Here is a 21,876-nt window from a genome sequence, read left to right on the forward strand (position 1 = left end):
TTTGATGCTTATATCAGTTAAGAGAAAAATGAAAATATGCTAGTGCTCTTTTTTCATTGTATTACATAGAGACACCATCTTTCTGCCATCCTGGAACTCAAGGAAGTCACCTTTCCAGGTATTGACTAGGCGTAGACTAACTTTACCTTTGGCTAGAAGGTCATGTGCCTGCAAAGCATGTTTCTTCTTCTTTTTTTAATAGTTACATGTGGTCTTGCGAGGGGCAGCTGAGGTGCATGGTAAAACTGTTTGCTATAATACTGCAGGGTGTTTTCCCACAGGTGTGTGAGTGAGTGAGAGAAAATGTGTGCCTGCATGCACACTTCTGTGCCTTGAACTGCAGCCGGACACGTTGAAGGTAAGCAGAAGATTTCCCCATCACTTTATCCCTTTGCCAGGAAAATGCTCCATCTGCTAAATGTTTGCAAGCCAGCGTGCTGTGATAAGTGCAAGAGCAGGGTCTGCGAAACAACTGCAAACCACAGTAGAAACTTGGCTATGAAACTTGGCTACATGGTGTTGGCTTTTAATTACTGAAGGCTTAATGCCATCATCCATGCCATCATCCATGACACAGGTTTTCCTGGGCTGTTTTCAAAGCATAGCTACAGTAATTGGGCAAGAATGAAGGTTTTCGATGTATTTATCAGACCCTGGCAAAAATACTGCATCTTGAAGAATCAAATGAGGTTCTGCTGGTTGTGACTGCTATTGTATTTGTAGCTGTGCAGAATTGTACCTAGGGGGAACGGTTTGCCCAAAATGAACCTATTTCTCCAACTTTTTTTCTCTGTTCTTACGTGGATGAGTGGCAAAAGTTAATCTCAAGCCCATTTTGGTCTGACTCTGGGCCCTACCCCCTTACTGCCCCCCCCCAAAAAAAAATTATTGGGAATAAGCTTTATTAAACACAGTGGAACTTTTTTTATTAAACTTGCATAAGTTTGCCCTGTTAATCATAAGCCTGGATTGGAGACTTTTTAAATTCCAGCATCTTAAAAGCCATTTGGAACTCTTTTGGACTGGTTCACACATGCAGTCATCAAATAATGAGCATATAATATCAAATGATGGTGTCCATGTGTGAATAGGACATCGGAAAGACGCCAGAATAAGGAGAACTTCCATATCTTCTCCCATTGCTTCAAATACTATTCTTTTAAACTGGGTCAGTTTATGTCTGCCGGCCTTTTGGTTTGCCCATCTGAATTTCCATATGTGGTCATGGGTGGGAGCACATGGGGCTGGTGGGCTCACAACCCAAAGGGAATCACATGCAAGTACTGATGATATATGCTGGTGTCTTGCTCTTCGGAAAGTGGATGTAACAGCCACCTCTTAGTGGGAGTAACTGTCTTTTCCTGGGCAAGAAACCAATAATGATCTAGAACTGATTGTACTCAAAACAGTTCAGGAGATAGGAATCAAAACACACCCCATAGCAACCATGTGTTTGTCTTTCAAACACAGTGAAGCATAAAGAAGAGTGTTGAGATCAGTGATCAGATTGGAACTTATGAGTCAGTATCCTAGAGGGCTGCTGCAGTCAGGATGTATAGCCAAGCAATCCATGCAGAGAACAAATCCATCGGCTCATGAAACTGAAAGCTTGTCTGAGAAAGGGGAATCTATACTCTGAATTGCTGAGGAGAAGCAATGTCTCCTGCCATTGATGCTTTCACAAATGTAGTTGAAAAACGTGTCCCTCCCTGTGGGTATCCTGTGAGGGCCAAATGCTGAGGGCGGCGACTGAATTCAGAGAAAACAGACAGACGAGCTTGGTTTTTAACTTCCTGTTGTAATATTTTGTCTCATGTGAGGATCAAGTAGCTTGAGATTTCCAGAGAAGTCACATTAACAGCAGAAAACAACAAGGCATCTTGTGGCACCCTAAAGACTAACAGAGCCTGAAGCTATTACCCCCCCCCCCCACACACACATACTCCTCACCCCCACTTCTTGCAGACGGAGAATCCTGTGTATACTATTGAATGAAGAAGTTGCCTAAAACATGCATCTTTCAGGGTTAACCAGTCATATCTGTGTAATAATTGACCCAGGGCCAGTCCTAGACCTCCCAGTGCCTGTGGCAGGGTAGCAACTGCTCTCATGTCAAATGCCCCACACCTTTTTATCAGACAGTGTGGCAGCCTCACCTCTCCTGCTCCCTCTATTTGAAAAGGAATAGGGGAATTGATAGGAATGACCCAGAAGAAAATAAAAAATGCTCCAGGCCAGCACTCTTGTCTCCTCTGCACTTCCTCTTCTGTTCTATTCTCCTTTCTTTTTGGATGCAGAGAGAGGGAGGAGAGAGAAAAAAGGTGGAAGTGAGCAGGTGGGTGAAGGCAGGCACCTCCCACCAATCTGTTGTATGGACTGGCCGGCCCTGATTGATCCCGACTAGCCCAGACACCAAGAACACAGAATGAGGTGCTGTATGTCTCTGTGCACTTTACACCACCCTTACACCTACAGTATATGGTAGTTCCTCTTTCCATGTATGCCCACCTGTCATAATGATGGACAATTTGATGATTATTAATATTAGCCACCTTTGCAAGATTTTCAGGTTGAAGACTATTTGTCCCAGGTCACCCTGTGAGTTACCCTGTTATCATTAAAAATGATTTTTTGTATAAATAAGAATAAGAATTATTGAAGAAGATAGAATAAGTATTCTTAATATTTATTAAGAATACTGTCTTAATAACTGTCTTCATAATATTTTTAAATTGTTTCCTTTTCATGTCTCACCTAAACATACAGACCAATTTTAACTTTAATGAAACTATAAAGAAAATGTGTTTAGGATTGACTAGTCCTAGTCCTAGTGTTTAGGATAGTCATTTTCTTCCAAGTATCTTTTTTTTCTTCTTCTTTGCAGACACTGATTGAATATATGTATATAAAGGATTTCAATAAGTTTTTCAGTCACGGAAATTGCTTTATTTTGGTGGAATTACATTTGAATTACAGATAATCCTCTTTTCACATAGCTTTATCCACTCTACAAGACCACCGTGAATCGAAAACTAGTGCCAATGAAAAGGTTTATATACTGCTAAGGTGCATAATACGTCTGATAGTCTTTCTTCTTACAAGGTCAGAAGAACACTCTTGACATGTTCCAAGTTCCATTTTGTATAGCTCTGTGATATAATAACACTGGCAGACAAATGCATTTTTTACAAAGGCTGGACGCTGCATGCAATCCATATCTCCTTGTGCCAGCAACAACAGTTTTCTGCTTGATTGTATACTCTTCAAGCAGCAATAATCTCATGTTATGTCAATACATATTTGCCTAGCAGAGCACAAGAGTTGCATGCACAGTCACATCCACCAAGTACACAACCTATACAGAAGCAGGTAAACACCAACATCTGTATTAAATCATGCACCTGAGCCCTACTCAACTGGTTTAATTAATATTTTGTTGAGAATGTACATCCCCATCCAAGACTGTAAGCAACTGCACATAATTAGAGCTAGATTATGGCCATTTCAAACAATCACTGGAGCCTTTAACTGCCAATTTAATGTATGTACAGGAAGTTGCCTATGAGAGATCAGGAATATGTAAAATGATCTGAATACTGAATTATTATCTGCTGGGTTTTGGTATAAATGAAATATTGCTAATGTGCAGGGCAGGGGAATTGGGGGAGACAGCATTTAAAATGTCAATTTTTGGTTGGGACGGTGTCTTCATTTTTTTCAAACAGCACCTGATTGTTATGAATGCCTGACTAATTATGATGTTGATGTTTAGAGGCAGCACACCCTTTATCAATTACTAGGGAAGGGGAGAAAAAAGGATATTTATCTCCAACCTGCTCAGCTTGTGGGACTTACTTTTCTGGCATTTATAGGCTACTTTTGGCTATAGAAGGCTAGTCTGACCCAGTCAAGCAAGTCATATATGATTAGAATTCAGATTTTTAATTGGTTGTTTGGTATACAAATGCTTTTATATCCCCTGAGTCAAATGAAGAGTTTCAGATGAGAGTTTAAGAGATAGCATCAAGAAATAGTAAGTTGATCATATGTTTGTGGGCTGGGACCATTTGTAAGGCTGAGATTTATTTTGGGAGGGAATAGCATCAAAAAAGGAAGTGATGGGGGAAACTGTATCACTTGAGTAACCGAAAACCAGACAAAACAATACAATCGGAGCTTGGGATGAGGTTTGGGAAATGCTGTGGGCCTTCAGCTTCTCTAATTCTGTGGGTACTGAATTCCTGTCTGCCTATTTTTAAGAAGCAACTGCAAAGGGAATCAAAATATCACATTCTGTGGGATATCTTGGTCCAAGATGGCTAAAACAATCCCCCTGCTTAGCTTTAAAATGCAATTTAAGCATTCACAAACATTTATAACCACATATATATAGGACATTATGTACACAATCTACACATTTCTAATAAAACAATACTCATTCCATATGTGACACTACGAAAAAGACCTTTTCAAAAAAGGTTGGCAAAGACCAAATGATTTGAATGCAGGAACATCTGGCAAAAGACTTGCTTTTAGGCCCTCTATACAGCAGGCACTGTGTTGAAAGGAGGCAGGCAATTTAAACATAGGATTCCTTTGTGCATTGTATGTGGTCAAAGGCTGGCTGACTGCACCGTCGCATCAGATACTCTTGTTTGTTCTTTTGATAAGACCCAGACATGGTCCTGAGACGGTAGACTTGAGGGGTCAAAGGCAAATTAGCTCGGGTGTGTATTCCAATAACTACATCAACAGCTGGTGTTTTGTCCTTTGAATCACTGATTGCGGAAAGCCTGTCATTAAAAAGGTCCCTGCATGCTTGGTTTGTAACCTCTCTATTGAGCCTTGGTTGCTGAGGCTCTGATGCTGCAGCTGAGCCCGGGTGCCATGCTGTGGATCTCATATTTTGCACTGTTAAGCTACCATATGAAGGAAGTCTCGCAGCTGAGCAGTTTTTGGTAGCCTCTGCATAAGATGGAGGCTTCCCAGGATTTTTCTGATCCACCAGTCGAAACACCTCATCTACCGACATGATACGAGGCCTCTGTTGATACCCCACAGATGCTGGGTTGCAGTTGTTAACGGAAGCCCCTTGAACAATTCGACACGAAAGATGTCTCTCTTTCTTGGGATTCTTTTTGAAACTGTCCCTTTGAAAAGCACTGACACTGCAACTTTGCGACTTAGTTAGCACCTTCTTGCGGGTTACCACAGAATGTCTTTGGAGCCCTTGGCTGGATATGTCACTTCCACCATCAGAAGGCTCTGTAGAGAAGGACTGGGGCTGAGTTAAAGTATTTTTCTTGAAGGCAGAAGGTGAGGCTAATGGGGAGCTTGTGAAGACAGAACTGTCAGAGACGGAGGAGGAACTGTCTAGTGAACTACCAGAGGATGTTCTGGGCAAAGAACTGCTTGACAGTTCTGACTGCAGATTATTTTTTATGGTTAGGTTTGGTGGCTTTTTGTTCCTATATAGGCTTCCAAGATGGACGTCTGCTACCATTTGCTTTCTCAGCCTTTGGTCTTTTATTCCCAGTTCTCCCTGCTGAGCAAAACTCTCCTCACTCTTTGTTAGCTTCTGGTTTCTCATACTGCCTTCCTGGCAGCCCTGAGAGAACATGTCTGGTTCAGAGAATCTTCTATCCAGTTTGCTCAGGGATTTTTTAAAAAGAGCGAGTGAAGAGACGGAGGAGGCCTGGTCTCGTGGCCAGTGGGAGTGGAGTTCTGTGCTGCTTGGCCTGTTGGCTGTTCCCTCAGCTAGTAGTAAATGGTTAGGCTGCAGATTGCTGGAACTGCATCCTCCCTCAAAGTCTGTACTGTCATAGGCAGAATCATGTTGCTGGCTAGCAGAGAGCATTTCTGTGGGAGAGACAGACAATATTACATTTTGACTTGGTACAGGTCAATTTTGCCTTTCCAAATGAGCCACTTGTAAAAAAATAGCTTGCAGACATGTTGAAGAGACATAATTTGGTATACTTATTACATGTAAACCCTAAAATTATTTAATTCTAAAGATTCAAATGTTTCTCTCCTCAAATATTTGCAGAGTATTTTGAACAAGACGTTTGAATTTTCCATAGAAATGAGGAATGCATACATTCTAAACAAGGAAAATGGTTACTTTTCCTCAAAATTCACATTTTCCCTCCAAGACCACTGAATATAAAACTGTAAGAATATTTGATTTTCTAAAAACTGGTAGATATTTTTCTTGTTTTCATATTCTTGGACAGTAAAAGGCACCAAACAACACTGAATCCCAGTTGAAGGTTCCCAAAGTCTAATACGGACACCCACCCCGCCTTCCCACCCCATTTGAGACTATAAGTTAGCGTCTTAGGCCCACATGTGAGCCTGTGAAATGTAAGCCTATATGTAATATTGTTGAGCATTTGGAAGTTATCCAGCACTGTGGTTTGTCAGTCATTGCTAGTCACTTCCTTAGCACATGTCTAAATAAACTCTCAGTGTATGATTGCATCAAATTTTTGGTTTACAGTTCAAGGAAATCCTAGCACATTAAAAGAAACACATTTCTTAAAAACCAAGATTAGCCAAACACCGAAGTGAAGATGCCAGATGTCAATATAGGACGGTCAGTTACCTGGCTGGTTGTCGTCCGCAGAGATACTGAATAGTGAAGAGATTTCTTCCCCAAATATATCAGAACAATTATCAATGAGAAATTCCACAAGTATCTTCACCTGTGTACATCAAAAAAGGGTATTTGTGGTTACAGTCACGTGTCTCAGGCTATTGCGTAACTAATACTATTATTGGTGCAGAACTTCATATCAAGAGTTTCTTCAAATGAAACCCACAGGATGTATGAGTGATAGTTCTGCAGAGATGGGAGGAAGCAGCTGGAGCACTTCTCCTTTGTAAATTCTGCCTTGCCCTGCAGTAGAAATAAAATATGTTCCAGTTTTGTCCCCATCTGTTTTGGCTGAGGGATTGTTCGTATTGCAGGTTGCTTCAGGTTGAAATGCTGACCAGACCATGTCACCTTTTCAGTTCTGCTGCCACAGGCTGAGCTGGTTGTGCGACTGCCAAACTCACTGTGTTTGTCTGAGGCATTCCCACAATATAGTAGCATTATATGTTCTGTTACCAGAAACATGGCAGGATGTATCTGTTAACAGGGTAAGGCATCCTCTAAAGGGTTCCAAGCATTACTTCTTGTGTTCAAAAATGGGCAAAAAGGCACCCTAGGAAAGAACTGTTTCGTGATGGGGGCTGCTCTTATATTAACTGAGGGCCCACCAGCATCCCCTTCCAGGTAAGGAAAGTAGTCCCGCAATGGGGCTACTTGATTCTGTGGTAACCCTTGGGCTGGCACAGAATCAAAGAGCTCCAAGTCGGGCCACTGAGTTCCACCAGTCCCAGCTTCCTCCCTCTACCACGCCTCCTCTCTGCCCTCCACCCGCCCTCTGTCCGCGTTCCCCCATCCCGGAACGCCTCCTCCTTGCCTCCCCCCATGCCCCCACCTAACCACTGAGGCGACCACTGAGCTAGCTCTGGTGCTTTGCCGGTGCTAAGCCCCACAAACATGCCTTATGGCACATTTGCGACTATGAGTGCTGGTGGTGAGTCAGCAAGCACTGCATAGGACTGGGCTCTAAGTCTACATCACAGTAAGTAATCTGAAGCTTGATGTATTAGGGTTGACTGACAATTGTGTCACAATGGCATTTTAGTTTTTGGAAAACACATAACAAAAGTGAGAATGAAGACAATGTGAAAATAGCGGAGAGAAACACCAAGCTAACCTTGTCAGCCTGCTCTTTCTGAACTTCAAGTGGCAGGCTTTGGTCTTGATCTGCAGTCAGTATGTTTGGCCCAATACAGATTGCAAGATTGCTGGAATCCATTTTGTTGACTTTTGAGCTATGGCTGATGTGGTGCAACACACAGAGCAAATGTTTGAGCAAAAGGAGGTTTGGCCTTGGCAATTTGCCTGCAACTCTACAAAACCAAGCAAATGAAAGCAAAAAGAAACATCATCTTCAGAAACTTCTGCTTTTTCTTCTTGTTTTTTCTACTAAGTTTCATAGTACAAGTGGGACTTCCTCTCAAATGTGGACATGCCTATTTTAAGTTGTACAAAATTCCCATTCAGAAGTCCCCAGGTAGCAGCTGAATGTGTCTGAATTGAAAACAGCAAGCCACAAGACTTCCGAGTCCTGATCAAGTCCCAAGCAGTATAATACTGCTTGTTTTAATATTATGGGTAAAAAATGATCCATATAACTTGAAATATTTAAGGTTAATAACCCGTGGCATGTACATTTTATTGTTTCCATTATGTACTACAGTTATTCCATATAAACCAGCTATTAGCTGTCATAGATGGTTGGCTATCCCCTTTACTGGCTTGAAAAAGTAATTGAAAAATCATGGCACAATTCAGTCACACTCAAGCATATTTTAGTCCTACTCAATATTGCTTCCAATTGGACTTAAAAGTGCTTAAGTTTTAGATGTATGTGTCTGTATTACACCACCAAAGCAATGCAGATCTGTTGAATTCAATAAGATGCATAGTCAAATGTATCAAAACAGATTTAAATACTTAAGTTTTAAATACTTAAACCTGATCCTAACTGTGTCCACTCAGAAATGAGGGCCCCATCCTATCCAGTGCTGATACAACCATGCCAATGGGGCATGTGCTGGGTCTTTGTATTGGGGCAGTAGTCATGGAGGCCTCCTCAAGATAAGGGGACATTTGATCCCTTACCTTGGGGCTGCATTGTGACTGCATTGGTGCTGGAAAGTTGGATTGGGCCCTAAGAGCGCAATCCAAAGAATGCACTCAGCAGGCATAAGTCCCTTGTGCTGGCCTGGGAGGGTCCCAAATGTGCTGTAATGCATGTTTGGGCCTCTGAGTGAGTCGGCTGGGCTGGTGCAGAGATGCACGCTGGCCCGCGGAGGTCAGATCCAGCCTCCCTGCTGACTGGTAAGTTTGTGCCAGCCAAGCTCAGCTGGCACAGGGGTCTTGGGGGGGGCATGGGGAGGGAGGGGAGGATGTGGGGAGGAGGCATTCTGGAGCAGGGGGAGGCTATGCTCCTTTATGCTGGATATTATGCTGTTATATGCTGGATATTATGAAGTTATGCTGGATCCTAGCCCTGTTCCTGGGTGACGCGGAGCGGCCCCAAGCGGCTACGTTCTGCTCAGATCTGTACCACCTCTTCAGGTGATGCAGATCCAAGTAGACCCACTGGGGTCACTAAAGTTCTCCCCAGAGTAAGAGGACTTTTTTCCTCTTGCCTCGGGTTAAGCCTCAGCCAGCCTCAAACTTGCACTGGCCTGCCTGTTCCGGAGCAAGTTAGGATGCCCTTCTCATTGAATTCAGTGGTACTTCCTGGAAAGTAGGTATGGTTAAACATTGTAGCTAGTGCTACGATTTTTGAGGTTTGACCCTTGCTGCAAAAATAGCCCTTTGGGGCATGTGAGTGATTTTATGGAAAAAGCCTTCTATCTTTTGTATTTTTTGCTCCAGCTTACAGCCATTGTTTCTCATCATTCGCTCCTTTAGCACCATTTCTCTGCCTTGAATGGGCTTTTTCACTGTGTTGGCTTAGCTGATCATAGAATATAAATAGGATGGCATTATATGCTATGTAATTAATCAGATTTGACTGACACTAGTGAGGGCTAAAATCCCCCCCCCCGCTTACTGCTCTTATTTTGAAAAGGGGAAGAGGAAATGTAGCCTAGGCAACCAGATCAACACTCTCTTCCCTCCCCCCAACATTATTTGGCAATAGATGCATTTCCTCTTTCTCATTCATCTCCTTGCAAAACTGCTTCACAAATCTAAAAAATGAACGAAGATTGCTGAAAGGGGGACACAGTTCATATGCCTGGGGCATTAAACATGCCCCTTGATTTAACTCTGCACTAATCATGTCCACTCCTAAATAAGTTCCCATTAAGTACACAAGATTGCTGCCTCAGGGTGCAATCCTAAGCACACTTACTGAAGAAAGCTCAGTTGAAATCATTGGGATTTAGAAATAAATGTACTTAGGGTGTAACGCAGCGGTGCTCACACTTTTTTGGCTCGAGAACTACTTTGAAACCCAGCAAGCCCCGGAGATCTACCAGAGTTTTTTTTTACAATGTTTGCGCCATCATAACATATAACATTTATGTGTACAATGTATGTTGGTGTACCTTGAGCCCCACTGAGTATAACAGGACTTACTCCTGAGTAGACATGCCTAGGATTAGGCTGTGAGGCTGCAATCCTAGCCACACTTACCTGGGAGTAAGCCCCATTGAGTACAATGGGCCTTACTCCCGGCGTTTCCTCCCAGAGGCACCTGAAGGGGGGGTCAGCACTCCACGATCTACTCATTTTGCCTCGCGATCTACCGGTAGATCGCGATCCACCTATTGAGCACCCCTGGTGTAACGTCACTGCGCATCGTTACTAGAGAAATGTTTTCTTAAACCATTTTGTTTTCACTTAAGTGTAAATTAAATTGTTCTGTAATAAGATATGGTATGGTCAGTGTCTGACTGTGTTGCTAATCACAGAACAATAAGAAACATATATGGAAATAGAGAGCTTACTCTTTCATTGCTTCAGTTCTTTCGTATTGGGTCATCTTTTCCAGTGCTGTCATCCATTCATCATAAAGTTCAGACAAGAGCAGTTTATGGGGGATGTTGCGGAGGAAATCCTGTAAGAAAAATATTATTTAGGTAACGTATTTTGCTACATTGTAAGCACGTTTTTTTCTCTCTTCCCAGTACTTGGGAGGCTGGAAACTACAGCAAGAACTATACCTTGAAAACAACTGCTAGCAAGTGCACAGGTTCATTTTCAAAGACAACTTTTCCTCCAATGTTTAATTCTTCTTTCAGTTCCTTGCGTGCCTTTTCATTGGCAGCTTTCCGGAATATTCCTTCTGTGAAAGGTCCTTTCAGGTACAAAATTGTAAGGATGTCCTGCATACAGTAGATGTGTAAGAAGATAATAGATGCAAGGTTATTTGCCATTTTGATAAGGAACAATCATATAGTATATCTATTTTCACAGCATTATACACAGAACCCAATCCTATGCATGTACACGGGGGGCCATATCAGCGGATTCCGTATCCGCGGTTTCAGTTAATCGCAGATCAGGTCTGTGGCCCTCCCCATGCCCCCTCCAGAGGCAAGGGGACCTGTGCTTTAAGGTGGAAGCCCTTGTTGTGAAGGAAACTTTTGAATTGGATGAACCATGTCTGATGAAAACTCAGGAGGCAAAGTAGGCCTTCAGTGGGCTATCAAGTACTAGAACTTCAGTGCCATACATTGCTTATTCTCCATGGCTTCAAGAAGCCTTTTCATGGCTCCTCCCTGATGCTATTTCCTCAAGTCTCTAAGCATTCCACATCCCACTTTTTCTTTCTTTATCTACCATACCAGATTTTGCCAAAAATACCTGGTTTCTCTGTAAGTCAGAATCCTTGATACAATACAGTGCAACTTAAATATGGGGAAATGTATTCTTTAACCTAGTTTTAGACCCTGCATTCCATTAGCACAGAATTTGATTCATGTTGTTGGAGAATATGGATAGCCCTAATTAAACTCCTTACGGGCAATAAGAAATAAGGCCCTTTCTAAAAGAAAGTTCCCACATTGTTACATAGCTTCATGATCACTTGCACAGCAGAAGCAGAGTGCACCATCAGTACTGAAGAACTGCAACACCCTCTGCTTGCTTACCTGAATTGGTTTGGGGAGTGTGTCATCCTCACTGCAGACAATTGACAATGGCTGATCAAACAAAGAGGGCTTCAGGTCAGACTCTAGTTGTCCCAGGGTTTCTGACCCAGTGGTGGTTCGTCTCAGTGTAAATGGCCAAGATATTACTTTCTTTCTTTTCTTATTGCTATCTGTTGCAAAAAAGAAAAAAAGATAAGAGAACAATGTGTATAAGCAACGAGTAATGTCAACATTAGATTGTTACTGTATGATATATTGTTGTTGTATTATATAGAGGAACATCAGCTCTTACAAATGTAGGCTATCTCTGTGCCATCAGGAACTCTGAACTAGAAATGCTTCGCATTCTGCCACCCCATCCTGGTTGGAAATACAGTCTGAAATATTTTGTGCATGACTAGTGGCATAGCTAGAGGGGGTGCAAAGCACTAATTTGCCTCTGTTTTGCTCTGTTTTGCTCCCACCGCTGGGAATGGCTCAGAAGGAGACGGGAAGGGGCTGATTGCTCTCCACGGTGAATCAACCTGCAAAACTTAGTGCTTTGCATCCCCTCTAACTGTGCCACTGCATATCACATGATGTCTCCAACCCTCTTCAGGAAAGCCAACATACCAATCTGGGTTTGCAGCAGCTGGTAAGTAAGTAAGGAGGAAGAGAAGTGACTTTCATTGCTGCTCCCCTGTTTTGTCCTGGATTGGCTTGCTACCCAAATTGTCTATCACAGCAGTAAACCCTTCTATTCAAGATTGCCACTAGGGGGCACTTTAGAATACAGCAGGTGATCTTAAAAAATAATGCACTGGGAATTTTAAGATTAATAAATAGCACCCAAGGTTAATTTCTCCCAGAAAGAAATTCTAATAATCAGTTTTAAATAGGTAGTCTTCAGTAGCTACACTGAGCTCAAACATGGGCTAGCTGGACTGCTATCAAGCTGTGCATGTATGAGTCATGGATAAGAAGCAGTTTTTTTAAAAAAATTGGTAGCAGTAGGATAATTAGATGCAAAATGGCATCTAATTTTATCTTTTATTTATCTTTTATTTGGTCCAACCCCTGTTACAGAAATGCACAAGCATGAAAAGATTTGTGTGAGAATAAGAGGCATACGATACACAAAGTGTTATCATTTCTGCAGCTAACATCTGATTTAGCATTTGGTATTAAGACTATGCCAGCTTTTAACATCAAATGCTAACATCAACAGAACTTAGCTGCAGAAATATCATCTTGCCATTATACGTCTCCCATTCTCTTGGATCAACATGGAACATGACACCTGTGGGGAGCAGGGAATGATAAAAAGTACATGATGTAGCATACTTGTTGAAGACATGCACATTTTGGTGTGCTTGTTGAGAGCCCCATGTGTGCCACTCTGAGCTGTCCAGAAGAAAGGCAGACTAAACAAGTATTAAGGCAAAGTAAGTGCTTGTACAAAGAAACTTGTAATAGAAATGTATTTGGCCCTTTCAATTGTACCATCTAGCATGTAAATGTAGTCCCCTATTTGTGCCAACCCAAAATTCCTAGCTTTAGATTAGTGTAAAATTCAAGAATGGTTCCTGCTGCATGCAGAGAAGCATTAAGCAGACCAGTATGTAACATCCTCTTAGGTGGCAATTCTATACACACCTACCTGGGAGTAAGTCACATTGAACTCAGTGGGGCTTACTTCTTAGTAGACTTGACTATCCCTGCACTGTTAGTCCTGTTGTTGGACACTGTTTCTTGATTACCCCACGATATAAGATAGAACTTAAATAAGCACTATTAATCAGCCACACATATTTTCCAAGACAGTTGCAAAACACACACATGCATCTTTGTAGAATCATATTAGGGAGCACAGCTTTAGTTTAGCAGAATTCCTGCTTTTTAAAGGGTATAGTTTCATTTTAAAAACGCACCTATCAGATGACAAAGGCCATCTTCACCATCACATGGCATCAACAAGTGGCATTTCTTGATGTCATCCTGGAATAAGCAAAAATTAATTACCAAAAAAACCACTTTAAGATGTATTTAGCATATCCACTCAATGTGGGGCTATAGTAAGCCTGTGAAATATCTCTGCCCTCAGAAAAGTGGAAAAGAAAGCTTCCTTCAACAAAACATGAAACCTCTTGAACCTTGTGCATGGCAAGGATATTATATACCGGTAACTGGAGGTTTGGCAATTGAATGAACTTGTATATGATTAATGCTACTTTTGTTGAAGTAGCTGTTACTTATTTCTTTGGAACATGGGGCAATATCCAAAGAACCTTGACACTGATTCTTTGAGCCTAATTGAATTGTTTTCCAGAATAGCAATCCCAACAAAGCAAATGGCAGGTTTGTTTGTTTGGGATTTACATCCCATCTTTTCAGTTGGTCCAAGTAATTTGAAACAGAGTGGAGTTTAACAGACAGTTTGCAAGGTAGCATGTGAGTAAGAGAGAGAGAGAGAGAGAGAGAGAGAGAGAGAGAGAGAGAGAGAGATCTGTTCACCTGAAAAGGTCCCAAATTCCACAGGGCTACTACAAGTTCAATTTGTGCATTTAGATAGCTATTTGGACCCTAGCCATAGGTCCAAATAAGGCTTTGATTTGATTCCTAGCTGCACTTGAAAATGGGCATATTGAAAATAGGTCCATTAAAATGAATGGGACTTTGAAGTAAAGGTGTATGGACATTGAGTAATAGCATTATAAAGGATGCAGCCTCCCAGCTCAATGCAAAACATATGGACATCTCATTCATTTCACTAGACTCCACTTCCACATTAGTCAGCATAACACTGTAACAGGCAACCCATTCCCAAACAGCTTTCTTTTAGATTTGTTGTCCTCTGAACCCAGGCAGAGAGGTCAACTGGAAGTGCTTTCCTAACCTGAATGTTGGCACTTAGATGTATAAGTTACAAATTTAATTGAGGTACAAGATCCAGATGATACACAACTTAAGGGTGTTAATAAAAACAAAAGCAACAATAACACTTCAGCTGGTTCATCTGTTGAGCTCGCCTGTACCAACTGTGATTTTACAAAGGCAGAATTGGTCTTGTATAACAGAATCAGAACATTGAGACACAGGAGAGAGTTAGTTTACCTCTGTTGGGCATGTAATCAAAGCTTCCATGTCGCTTGCATTTAAAGTTTTGGGCTGGAAAAGACACAAAGAAGAACTTTCTTCAGACATTTATGGGGAAAAAGCAATTATGTTCAAGACAGAAATGTACTCAGTGAAGGAATAAAAAAAAAAAGAATCTTACTGCATTGCAGCTGCCTAACACCTTCATCAGGAATTTGGTTGATGGAACTTTGATGAGTTTTGTTCTGTCGATTTCTCAGGTTTGCCTGTTGAGAACAAAGAGGCAAATATCAGCAAGGTCCCCCAAAGCATTCAGCTGTACCGCTTCTCCCTGTTGCAAATTCAAGCTGGCTACAGACAATGCTTTTTAAGCGAGTTGAGAGAGGCTTCTTGTCCCATGGCATTTGTTTTGTTTCACTGTCAGGTCGGCTCAAACTGTTTTGGAAAGTTGGCTGAGTGCATGCACTGCAAACAGCAATCCTTCTTTGAAATGGCCTTCAACAAATTTGGAGGGGGGGAAGCTTATTGTCTGTCTCTAGCCTCGAGAGATGGTCCTATATCCAAGTATTCTCTCTGAAGCATACCGTAAAGCCATCAACGTACACATACAGATACTAGCTATGAAATCCATTCAAACCACTATGTACGGCATGCTGTAAAATATTAAGGATAGTTGAAAGAGTATATCCATAGCAATAAACAGTGAGCGAATGCAAAAACTTGTAGCCAGTATGAAAAGTGAGCAACAGATGCAAGGAAGAGATCGCAGTTGTTCCTGACATGGCAGGAAAAAGCCAAACCTGATACTGGAGTTAAGTCCCACATACAAGAGCCTCAGTCAGCCGGGTGGGACAGTGAGGGCTAGCAGTGGGTGCTTTGTTGTCCTCGGCATATTTCTGCTCCGGAGTCCCAAGCTGCAGGGTTACACTAATGTGAACATATGCTCATCTGACAGGCTTACCAGAGAATAGTATCCGGCAAGAGTTATTTCACCTCAAGGAAACGGCAGAGAAAAAGAGAACCGGCATGACGCTCGGCTGCGACTTCTGCACTGGAGAGAGCCAGGGCACTTCAGCCCCGCGTGTGCTGCATTCAAAATGAGAAGTGGTGTTGGTGGTGAAAGGAGGCAGGTGGAAATTCACCATGTAATAGAGACAGGAAGGAGCATCACGGCTTGAATGCAGAACCAAGTGCTTCGTCACATGCCGAGAGGCTGCTCTGGTTTCCCCTTTCCTTTTAGGGCGGCTGCAGTGTGTGTTTGGCTGTGTTTTTTTTTTAATCTCCTTTAAGAAAGAAAGGGAAAAACCCCAGTGTTGTCACAGGCGGAAAGTTGATGGAACAGATGAGGTGTCGGGCAGGTGAAGGTTCCACATTACGACAGTAACCAGGTGGGATGTGTGAAAAACATATTACTGTGTAGGCTGGCTGGCTCAAGGGCAACTTGTTGTTTTAAATATCACGGTCCTATCAGGATAACTTTCCTTTATGCACTTGAGATGTCACATCTCACCTCAAATTGACCACATTTCTTTTAAAAGTTCAAGATTGGCCCAAACATGTCTGTGGCTTATACTGAAAAAGGCCATTGAATGGAGCACTGGGTGGGCAGAAGGGGACACAAATGGGGGGGGGGGCTTGAAGTACAATGTTACACATTTGACACGCATTTATAACTTGCATATTTTGTTAAGCTTGCTGATGTTCTCCTATGTACTGATTTACTTGTTGGCATCCTTCAGTCTTGGAAGACTATGGTGTCACGCTCTGAATGGTGGTTCTGGAACAGAGTGTCCTCTCCAGTGTGCGAAGCCTGGGTAAAGTAGGTATGGAGGATAGTTTCCCATGCAGCAAATCCCCCCTCTCCACGTCGCTGAAATGGTCCAATGGAAAGGCAGAGGCCAATACGGTTGGTTCCAGCGGTGTCGCAGGAGTTGCCAGAACGTGACTGTGTTCAGCCATGAACTGCCTCAGGGACTCCGGCTCCGGATTTTGCCTCGAGGTTGACTCCTGAAGCCTTTTCCATAACTGGATGCAAGGCAGTGGAGGTTTGGGATCAGAGTTTTCCTTCTCTCAGATGAGCTGCCTTCCCAGGCTGACGAGCCCCATCTACCCGGTGGCTGCTTAGTCGCCTCTTACGACACGTACAGCCAAACAGAGGGCCTATTCTTATCCCCAGCCCCCAGGGGAAATGTACTGATTAAAAGCCAAATAAAATATGAAGTTTAAACAGTGGTGGCAGCAGTTGCGAAGTGTGTCCGCTTTCTAGGATGCTCCTCTTCCCATCAGGCCAGTGCAATCATTGGGCATCACTGGCTTGGATCTGCTGAGGTGTGCCTCTGTCTTCTGGACAGGCAGCAACCCAAAGAGAAAGTTTTCATTCAAACTGCCATGAGGGTCGACAGACCAAATACAAGTGTTCATGGAAAGGGGGTGTCAAGTTTAGCCCTGGCTCCTTCCCAGTCTCAGGAAATGCCTTGAACACAAGCCTCGAAAGGCTAGAAGAGCAGCTGCTGCCAAAGGCAGTGGCTGGCAGCACCAGCTGGGTGGAAGAAAATGCTCCCAAACTGGAAGCTGCCTTTTGAAGGAGCAGTGGGACTGTTGCAGCTGGCCGAGTGAGGCTGACACAGCAGGAGCTGCCAAAAGAGGCTTCAAACCTCATGGGAGCAATTGTGGGCCAGCAAAGAAGCAAATTATGCTGGAAGCTGCAGCGCAAGTACTGGGGAAGGGGGGGGGTAAACGCCACTGAATTAAGTAGAGACTACTAACCAATAAAAAATGCCTGCGGTCACACTGAAAGTAGCCCCAGGTGCCTCCTCCTCTTCCTCAAACTTCTTCAGAGTGGCAGCAGTCACTCTAAAACCAGCCCAGGCTATGTGTAAGCAAGGGACACCCCTTCCAAGTGTGGGGGACTGGAAATTGTGGTACAAACCATTGCTGCCTACAGTAAAGGGTTAGGCCTTGATGTGCAATGACAATTGATAGGAGGTGAAGCTGGAGAGGAGGTGGAATGAGCAAGTCTTAGTCATGAACTCAGCTCCTCTTTTTCTGACCATCTGATAAGGCAGCTCACAACTGAGATTTTTGTGATCCTCATTTAGCACAGTAGCCAAACACAGTCTTTGGTTAAAAGCAATGAAGATAATAAAGGGCACAATCCTAACCAGGTCTACTCAGAAGTAAGTCCCATTTAGTTCAGTGGGGCTTACTCTCATGAAAGTGTGGTTAGGATTGCAGCCATAGTACTTGTCTAGTCACAGTTGGTGAACACAGAACAATTGTAGCCAGTAGTATTCTTACACCCAGAAGTCTCAGGGAAGACCTGTGTGGCAGGACATGGGGGAGCAGTGGTATTTTTCAGACACTGTTTTCTGCTCAGTTCCCCGAGGTGGTTTGGTGGCAAGTGTATCTGGGGAGGACTTGCTTTTTGTCCCCACCTGAGACAAATCCATGTCAGTAGCCAAACTTCCTTCCTAGGTGAGACATGGTTTTAGGTGGGGTTTCAAATATATACATTGAAATCAACATGGTTGGCTGGCCCAAGATTTCCTAATGGGCAAGTGACGCCAGGCAATGTCCCATCCCAACCCCAATGCGTGCAGAGCGCACTGCTCTTCCTTTCCACTCCAGCCTCACCCACATGGAGTGCTCTGCTCTTCCCCCAACCACCGTCTGCACCACGGCAGGTAAGATGGCAGTGGGGATGGGTCATACATGGGTTCCGGGGAGGTTCAGGGTGGGGGAAGGGCAGGAGGTTCAGGGAGCAGTTCAGGGAAGATTTCAGTGACAATTGCCTGTGCTGGATCCTATTCCCCCTTTCCTTGCCTGGACCCGCCCCCTCTTCTCCTCAGACTTATGCCAGCAAAATAGCTGGAGTGGTTCAAGGAGACCTACTGGTGATCAGGCAGTCTGCCAGGATAAAGTTATTTAAACTTACCTCTTGCTGGCTGTCTGATCAACCCCCCACCCATAGAATGCAGAACGTGCTTTATTGCCATGGCTGTAAGCTATGGACTGGTGGGGGATAGGATTGGGCTGTGAGCTTTTCGATCATCAACCTCTGATTGTATTCGTTTTAACATCTGTATGTGACCCTAACTTTGATGCTCACTTTCAGGCAGTGTTGATTATTTGGGGGCATGCCCACTCCACTCCACTCAATCCTCTTCTCCCATGGACAATGTTCCTGTATGCACAATGCTCTGCTGCCAATTCTTTGGTCTCCCTTCCATGTGAAAATACTTGTGTGCCATTGCACAGGCTGGACCATGCCAGTTATTTATAGGCAATATTTCTAAATCGCACTCTGTACCAAAGGGGTTATAAACAAGCTTTGCAATCCTAAAACATCATAGATAATAAAACTGCACAATGTGCACCCAATATAATAAATGAAAAACACGTGACAATAACAGGAGATGATCTTGCTTATCATGCAACACTTTTAATTCATTGTGCTTGCACAAGTGCCTCAAATGATAGCTCCTCGACCTGGCACACTCTTAACACTAACAGTCAATAACACTGATATAAATTCGGTTACTGAAGAGTAAAGCTGTTTCTAACTAACTGTTCAGAGATTAATGGGAAGCAAAGAAAAGAAGCCAAACTGCTACCGTTCCCCCCCCCCCCATCCCTGAGAAGCATCTGTTTTAATTCTTTGTGAAACCCCTATTGGGAAAATCCCAACCGTGGCAAACATTTGTCTGTTTCAATAGAGCCTTAACTGGTGTTATGACCGTTGCAAAGGGGGGGGGGTTTGCATGTGAGCAAGTGGTGACAAATCTGTGTTTGTGTCAGTGTCATGCTAATGAGAAATCTACAAGAGGTTCAGCATTGCCCAGCAGAAAAAAGGATGCTACTCTCAGCCACTGGCAAGCCCACGTATAAACTAGTAGAACAACCAGGGTTCTGCACTGGTGCCTCTGAATGTTCATATATAGAATGCCTTCCAGAATGTCTTCTGCCAGCTTGTCTGAGTTGGCAGAATAACCATCTCCTGGAAAACAATAGAAGCATTGACCAAATAAAGGGTCTATTATATAAGCCCGTGGGCAGCATTCCTGTACTTTTCCTCCTTCTGTTTCCTCAGAATTTTGGACTGAGTAGCCTGACAGCAAATTTATAGTGCAAACTCTCTTACTGAGTTTCATGCTGCTTCTTTAGAAGGAACAGACATGAGTCAGAATATTTTCTTCCACAAGACTTTTCTTAGGACCTTGAGAAATTTATCTTTCATTCATACATTTAATGCATATAAAGGCTTCAGCTTTCATGGTTGTGAAAATTCTGAGATAATAATACTGAGTCCTGAGGCAGCTTTTACTGAAGGTGTGAAAACCTTTTCAAACCTTCAGACCAAAAGGTTTGAGAACTTTTCTTAGAACCTTGAGAAATTTATCTTTCATTCATACATTTAATGCATATAAAGGCTCCAGCTTTCATGGTTGTGAAAATTCTGAGATAATAGTCTGAGGCAGTTTTTACTGAAGGTTTGAAAACCAAAGAAATAAGATCCTCTATAACCTGCAGGGGTCATTGAAGGAGACATCACCCAAGCGCTTTTCACCAAGTATGACTCTACTCCTTAGCTTTATTTATTTATTTATTTATTGCATTTTTATTCTGCTTTTTTGCATTATTTTTGCATTATTTATTCTGCTTTTCGGCATTATTTATGCAACCATTGTTGCCAACACTGCTCATTTACATGCGCATGTGTGTCCTACACATGTCAAGCACACACACAGAATAACTCAGACTGAACCAATTTGGGGGAATTAACAGAGCGAGAGGTCAAATTTAGCAGTGTGACCGTTTTAGATTGTTGAGTGAGTGGTGCAAAAAAGTCCAAGTGCCTCAGAATTAGACTACCAGTAACCGCAAGACTGAGCTGTTCAAAAGAAGATAGTTTGTTAAAGAAATATAGTTATAACCAGTAAAAGACATATTTACTTTCAATTACTTTGCTTACAGAGCTTTAAACAGTTATAGGTGGAAGAGATGCTTGCAAATAGCTATGTTTGGAAAGCAGGAGTTGGTTAGACAAGATGACTGAATGAGGCTGGGCTAATCTGGGTTTCCTCTCCAGTCAGCCAGCAGAAGGGGGCAATTTAGTAAGAGGCTTTGAAATAATGGAGGCTTTTATGAGAGGGGGGGGGTACCAATCCTTATTCTGCTAGGCAGGGTCCTGTCTAAGCAGCAGGGGCAGAGTTGCATGACTCCTGTGTTGTCAAGCAAAAATGGGGAGGCTTTCAGCAGGGAACAAAGGGCCCCTTCCCCCAAAGACTCTATAGCAGTGGTTCTCACACTTTTAGCACCAGGACCCACTTTTTAGAATGAGAATTTGTCAAGATCCACTGGAAATGATGTCATGACCGGAAGTGACATCATCAAGTAGGAACATTTTTAACAATCCTAGGCTGCAATCCTACCCACACTTATCCAGGAGTAAGTTCCATTTACTATCATTGTTAAAAGAATATACATAGTCACTTGTTCAAAGTACAGGTCTGTAACATTTCCCCAAATGCAGTCACATACCATGGTAACATCAAGTCTAATATATTAAAAATAAAATATTGAAATGAATGGGGACCCACCTGAAATTGGCTCACAACCCACCTAGTGGGTCCCAACTCACAGTTTGAGAAACATTGCTCTGTAGAAAAAAATGGTTGGCAACCTTCAGTCTCGAAAGACTATGGTATAAGTCTACAGCACCTGGTATTCCCAAGCAGTCTCCCATCCAAGTACTAACCAGGCCTGACCTTGCTTAGCTTCCGAGATCAGACAAGATCAGTCATGCGCAGGCTAAGAAGCTCCAAAAACCTGCAGCAAGGACACTCCCTTCAGGAGTGATGAAGTTCTGCTTCCAAAGAAGAACAGACTTTTCACAAAGGAAACAAAAGCATTTCTGGATAGACAAAAGGGGTTTGGAGTTTCTCTTTAGTTATGCATCCCAGTTTCCTGGACATGATTAAGTCTGAGGGTGTCCTTACAGAAGCATACAAAGGTTTGATTACTCCCTGATCAGAGAAGTTCCTGAGGAACAAAAGACAGGTTCAGTTG

The 21,876-nt window shown here is 42.8% G+C and overlaps 1 protein-coding gene across 1 annotated transcript; it reads right to left on the minus strand.

Annotated features, from left to right (window-relative positions):
• Positions 1 to 3,026: 3,026 nt before the first annotated feature.
• On the minus strand, positions 3,027 to 15,875 carry TAGAP (T cell activation RhoGTPase activating protein). Its single transcript, XM_066611336.1, has 10 exons — positions 15,770 to 15,875; positions 14,990 to 15,074; positions 14,827 to 14,880; positions 13,644 to 13,710; positions 11,734 to 11,903; positions 10,804 to 10,965; positions 10,588 to 10,697; positions 7,773 to 7,968; positions 6,608 to 6,707; positions 3,027 to 5,859 (listed from the first exon to the last, which is right to left on the minus strand). Exons 2-10 carry the CDS (start codon positions 15,014 to 15,016, stop codon positions 4,580 to 4,582), a joined length of 2,166 nt encoding a protein of 721 aa, XP_066467433.1. The 5' UTR covers positions 15,017 to 15,074; positions 15,770 to 15,875; the 3' UTR covers positions 3,027 to 4,579.
• Positions 15,876 to 21,876: the final 6,001 nt, after the last annotated feature.

The sequence above is a fragment of the Tiliqua scincoides genome, chromosome 1 (genome assembly GCF_035046505.1).
Source record: "Tiliqua scincoides isolate rTilSci1 chromosome 1, rTilSci1.hap2, whole genome shotgun sequence".
Lineage (NCBI taxonomy): Eukaryota > Metazoa > Chordata > Lepidosauria > Squamata > Scincidae > Tiliqua > Tiliqua scincoides.

Bases quoted from the DNA above. Each gene is read 5' to 3' on its own strand.
- TAGAP (XM_066611336.1), bottom strand. From the start codon at position 15,016: ATGAAGGTGTTAGGCAGCTGCAATGCA. The intron at 13,711-14,826 runs GTAAACTAACTC...TGCTTATTCCAG, and splicing joins TGATTACATGCCCAACAGAG to GATGACATCAAGAAATGCCA. The intron at 11,904-13,643 runs GTGCGTTTTTAA...TTTTTGCAACAG, and splicing joins TGGCCTTTGTCATCTGATAG to ATAGCAATAAGAAAAGAAAG.